Source organism: Mandrillus leucophaeus, unplaced genomic scaffold (genome assembly GCF_000951045.1).
Source record: "Mandrillus leucophaeus isolate KB7577 unplaced genomic scaffold, Mleu.le_1.0 Scaffold29, whole genome shotgun sequence".
Classification (NCBI taxonomy): Eukaryota; Metazoa; Chordata; class Mammalia; order Primates; family Cercopithecidae; genus Mandrillus; species Mandrillus leucophaeus.
In genome coordinates, this window is record NW_012103031.1 from 452,150 (window position 1) to 457,344 (window position 5,195).

General features: G+C 53.7%; 1 protein-coding gene across 2 annotated transcripts in view; it reads left to right on the top strand.

Annotated features, from left to right (window-relative positions):
• The window catches only part of ACTL6B (actin-like 6B), a 12,554-nt gene that overhangs the window by 4,747 nt on the left and 2,612 nt on the right, over positions 1–5,195 (top strand). The window contains exons 5-13 of one of the 2 annotated variants that reach the window (XR_001006656.1): positions 981–1,078; positions 2,025–2,119; positions 2,186–2,292; positions 3,306–3,395; positions 3,553–3,614; positions 3,752–3,866; positions 4,004–4,084; positions 4,190–4,285; positions 4,484–4,587. Coding sequence is in view for 1 of the 2 variants with exons in the window: in XM_011985672.1 (XP_011841062.1) it covers positions 981–1,078; positions 2,025–2,119; positions 2,186–2,292; positions 3,306–3,395; positions 3,553–3,614; positions 3,752–3,866; positions 4,004–4,084; positions 4,190–4,285; positions 4,501–4,587 (831 nt within the window). In the remaining variant the exon portion in view is untranslated. The remainder of the gene's footprint in view (positions 1–980; positions 1,079–2,024; positions 2,120–2,185; positions 2,293–3,305; positions 3,396–3,552; positions 3,615–3,751; positions 3,867–4,003; positions 4,085–4,189; positions 4,286–4,483; positions 4,588–5,195) is intronic. The other variant, XM_011985672.1, reaches the window with a different exon arrangement.

A 5,195-nucleotide genomic window follows, 5' to 3' on the forward strand; every position in this document is an offset into this window, starting at 1 on the left:
AAAAAAAAAAAAAAAAAAAAAAAAGAAGGATGAAACCATCTGATTTCTGATCCTCTGATGTAATGTTTTTGTTTCTGAAAGTTTATAGAATTTTTACTTTATCCTCAATGTGGCATATTTTCATTCATGGCTCTAGGCACTTAGTACGTCTCTTCACTCTGAAAACCTATGTCTTTCAATTCAGTGAAAAAAATATTTATTTAGTTATTTATTTCTCTCCATTTTCTCTCTTGGGATTTTCTGTTATTTGGATTTTGTTGCCCCCTGAATTGGTCCTCTAATTTAATTCCCTTTTCTCTTATATTTTCCATCTGTTTACCTTTTTCCTTTGGTTTCCAAGATATTCCCTCCACTTTATGTTCCAATCCTTCTATTGAGTTTTTCATTTCTGTTCATGTAGTTTTAATTCCCACAAGCTCTTTACTTTAAAAAATTTTTTTTTAATGAGACAGCATCTCACTATGTTGTCCAGGCTAGTTTCGAACTCCTGGGTTCAAGCAATCCTCCTGCCTTGGCCTCTCAAAGTGCTGGGATTACAGGTGTAAGCCACCGTGTCTGGCCTGTGCAAATGTTTTGAATGCGTGTGTGTGTGAATATATGTGTATGTGCGAGTGCGTGTGAGTTTGTGTGTGTGAATGCAAGTGTATACGTGTGTTTGACTGTGTGTTTGCGAGTGTGTTTGAATGCATGTGTAACTGTGAGAGTATGTATAGTGTGAATGCATGTGTATGTATTTGTGTGTGTGTATCTGTGAGTGTGAGTGTATGTGTGTTTGAGTGTGTGTGTGCTCAAATGAATGCATGTGTGTATGACCGTGAGTGTATGTGTGAGTGTTTAGGTCATGTGTGTGTGTGCGAGTGTTTGAATGCATGTGTGTGTGTGATCGTGAGTGTATGTGTGAGTGTTTGGGTTGCATGTGCGTGGATGTGGGTCTGTGCCTCTCCCTTCTTGAATCCTCCCCTCCTGCACTTTCTCCACAGTGGAACACACGGGCCAAGCGGGAGAAGCTGACAGAGCTGATGTTCGAGCAGTACAACATTCCTGCCTTCTTCTTATGCAAGACGGCCGTGCTCACCGCGTATCCTCTGGACTGAGCTGCTCTGACTGGGTGGAGGGCAGGGGTGGGGCCTGTGCTGAGCTCAGCTGAGATGAGCTGGGGGATCAGGCCTGGTTCTCTGAAGATCAGTGTCCCAATGGGCAGACACCTCCCTCCGCCCCACTAGTGCAGAAGGCCCAGTGGACTGAGCACATCTGAGCCTGGGGTGGCCAGATCAGCGGCCCCTTTCTGTTCCCTGGATCAGGCTGAGCAGACAGCGAGCTGGGCCCTGGAGAGAGCAGGCACTGGAACTGGACAGAGGAGGGAGATATGTAGAACACTGCGGCAGTCCCTTCCCAAGAACTCCTTCAACACTGACTTTTCTTAGGATCTGCCTTACATTGAACCCTGTGCTATGCACTGGAGTGATAGTGACCCTAATTTTAGGGAATCTATAGGACACAACCAAAAATAAAGGGGCTGGGCGCTGTGGCTGGCCAGGCACAGTGGCTCACACCTGTAATCCCAGCACTTTGGGAGGCCGAGGCAGGCAGATCACTTGAGGTCAGGAGTTCGAGACCAGTCCGGCCAACATGACAAAACCCTGTGTCTACTAAAAACGCAAAAATTAGCCAGGCATAGTGGTGGGCACCTGTAGTCCCAGCTATTTGGGAGGCTGAGGCAGGAGAATCTCTTGAACCCAGAGGCAGAGGTTGCAGTGAGCGATTGCACTCCAGCCTGGGTGACAGAGCAAGACTCAGTCTCAAAAAATAAATAAATAAATAAATAAACAAACAAACAAACAATAAGTAAAGAAGTAACTGGGGTCTCAGAGCCTTTCTCCAGGAGATGAGTCATCACCAGGAGGAGAGATTTGCACACTGGGGGTGAGCTGGACCCTGGCAGAGCAGAGAGTGACCAGACCAGATCTGGGCCCAGGCCCCTCATTTGCCACTGCTGTCTCTTTGACTTACCCATCCGATGCCAGCTTCGCAAACGGGCGGTCCACGGGCCTTGTGCTGGACAGTGGGGCCACCCACACCACGGCCATTCCAGTACATGACGGCTACGTCCTGCAGCAAGGTGGGGCTTCGGCAAGGGGCAGGGGCGCACCGGGAGGACGAGATCCTGACACTGCCTTCCTTCCAGGCATCGTCAAGTCCCCTCTGGCAGGGGACTTCATCTCCATGCAGTGCCGGGAGCTGTTCCAGGAGATGGCCATTGACATCATCCCACCTTACATGATCGCAGCCAAGGTGGGGCCTCTGGGGACACAGAGCTGCCACTAGAGTCCTGGCCACTCGCCCCATGGCCGTCAACCCGCTGACACAGGAGATATCAGAGCAGAGAGCAGCAGGCTCCCCAGTGGGTCCTGGCTCCAGTTTCTCCTTATATAAGTGAGGCATCTGAAATCCAGACAGGCTGAGGGATACGCTGAGGTCATGGAATCAGCTAGCAGACAGCAGGATGTGTGAGGGCCAGTGTGGTGGGTTCTAGGGTTCAATATAAACCCAGGTTCAAGTTCTGCCTCTGCCGTGCAAGAGCTGTGGGACCGGCCGGGCATGGTGGCTCATGCCTGTAATCCCAGCACTTTGGGAGGCCAAGGCAGGCAGATCACTTTGAACTCACTTCGAGACCAGCCTGGGCAACATGGTGAAACCACATCTCTACTAAAACTACAAAAACTAGCCAAGCATGGTGGCACATGCCTGTAGTCCCAGCTACTCAGGAGGCTGAGACTGAAGAATCACCTGAACCCTGGAAGCAGAGGTTGCAGTGAGCTGAGATCGCGCCACTGTACTCCAGCCTGGGCGACAGAGTGAGACTCTGAAAAAAAAAAAAAAAAAGAGCTGTGTGACCAATAGCATGATATCAAAGCTCCCTGGGCCTCAGTTTCCTCTTCTGTAAAGTGGAACGGTAGTAGGCAGTAGCCAGGGTGCTGTATGAAGTGACACTGTGTGCTTAGCTCCGTCCTGTGCCCTCACGTGGATCGCGGCCCCCTAGGAGGCCATTCTCTGGAGATTCTATCACTGCTGTATTCCTGGTGTTCTCCAGGTCAGCTGTATCCACTGCATGAAGGGCACACACGGAGAGAGAGGCATGCCCCATTCTCTCTCCTGTCCATCAGGAAAGGGTGAGAAACCCTCTTGCAGGCAGCACAGCAGAGCCTCCAGTGCCAGTTAGCTGCAGAGCTGGGAACAGTGCCAGGAAGGTGGGGTAGGGGTCAGGGTGGGCTAAGAAAGGGTGTTCCTACGCTGTGCCCCCACAGGAGCCTGTCCGGGAGGGCGCCCCCCCAAACTGGAAGAAGAAGGAGAAGCTCCCCCAGGTCTCCAAGTCCTGGCATAACTACATGTGTAATGTGAGCCGCTGGAGAGGGTCCCCTGAAGCCCCCTCCCCTGCCGTGAATGGGGGCGAGGCAGGGGCCCTGCATGAGAGGTGGAGCAGGGAGGGGGAGCTGGGCGGGGGGTGTTGCTCAGGAGGAACCCAGGCCCTCATCACCCTCACTGGGATTTCAGGAGGTGATCCAGGACTTCCAGGCCTCCGTGCTGCAGGTCTCAGACTCCCCCTACGATGAACAGTGAGTGTGGCTCAGGGCTGGGGGGTGGGAGAAAGGGCAGAACTGGGACTCCTGGGGTGGGCTGGGGGACTCTGGTGCTGTCCACCCACTGATCCCTCTTGAGCACCCCAGGCAGAGTCCTGCTCCCTTCTGGGCAGGGTGGCTGCACAAATGCCCACAGTGCACTACGAGATGCCCAATGGCTACAACACAGACTATGGCGCCGAGCGACTCCGCATCCCCGAGGGCCTCTTTGATCCCTCGAATGTCAAGGTTTGGCTGTGTGGCAAGGACTGGGGTGGGTGCTGGCTGCAGTCCTTGGATCCTGGGGCGTGAGGGAGGCTGGGAAGGATTGCAGGGACTGGGGGAAGGGGGAGAGGGCCCACAGCCCCAGTCACCTCTCTCCGCAGGGCCTGTCGGGGAACACCATGTTGGGTGTGGGCCACGTGGTGACCACCAGCATCGGCATGTGTGACATTGACATTCGCCCGGTGAGGCCAGGCCGGAGCTGAGGCTGGGCAAAGGGGCCCAGGGGAAGTGGGAAGGCAGGGTTGGGGGGCTGTCTCCCGTGGCTCACTCCTTCTTCCTGCTCTCAGGGCCTGTATGGGAGTGTCATTGTCACCGGCGGGAACACACTGCTGCAGGGCTTCACTGACAGGCTCAATCGAGAGCTTTCCCAGAAGACCCCACCGGTAGGAGCCCACCCCTGACCCAGTGCCCCAGAAGCCCATCCTGGCTCAGCTGCCCAGGACTGAGTCCCCCATTCTTCCCATGTCCTTCCTTCTGTTCTGTCCACCAGAGCAGAACCCCTGCCCCTGAGGCTTCCCAAGTCTTCCCCCTGCCCCCCAAGCCCTGTCCCTTCCCAGAACCTAGGTGTCTGCTTCCCCCAGCCCCTTTTTACCCCCAGAGCATGCGACTGAAACTCATTGCCAGCAACAGCACCATGGAGCGCAAGTTCAGCCCCTGGATTGGGGGTTCCATCCTGGCCTCACTGGTGAGAGGAAGGGGACCTGGCCTAGCACTGACTGTGGGGGAGAGGGGAGACCCAGACAGCGCCCGCCACTTTGCTTGCCTCTTCATTCATTCATTCATTCATTCAACGAACATCTATTTTTGAGAAATGTCGGTCAATGAATGTTCCCAGAAGGGTGAACAGGACACAAATTGGGGGCAGGGGCCCGGTACAGTGACCCACACTTGTCATCCCAGCACTTTGGGAGGCTGAAGTGGGAGGATGGCTTGAGGCTAGGAGTTCAAGACCCAGCAGGGGAACATAGCAAGACCCATCTCTACTTTTACAAATTGGGGAGAAGAGGCCGCGCACGGTGGCTTACGCCTGTAATCCCTGCACTTTGGGAGGTCGAGGCGGGCGAATCACTTGAGGTCAGGAGTTCAAGACCAGCCTGGCCAATACGATGAAACCTTGTCTTTACTAAAAATACAAAAAATAGCCGGGCGTGGTGGTGTATGCCTGTAATCCCAGCTATTCAGGAGGCTGAGGCAGGAGAATCTCTTGAACCCAGGAGATGGAGATTGCAGTAAGCTGAAATCGTGCCACTGCACTCCAGCCTGGGTGACACAGTGAGACTCTCTCTCAAAAAA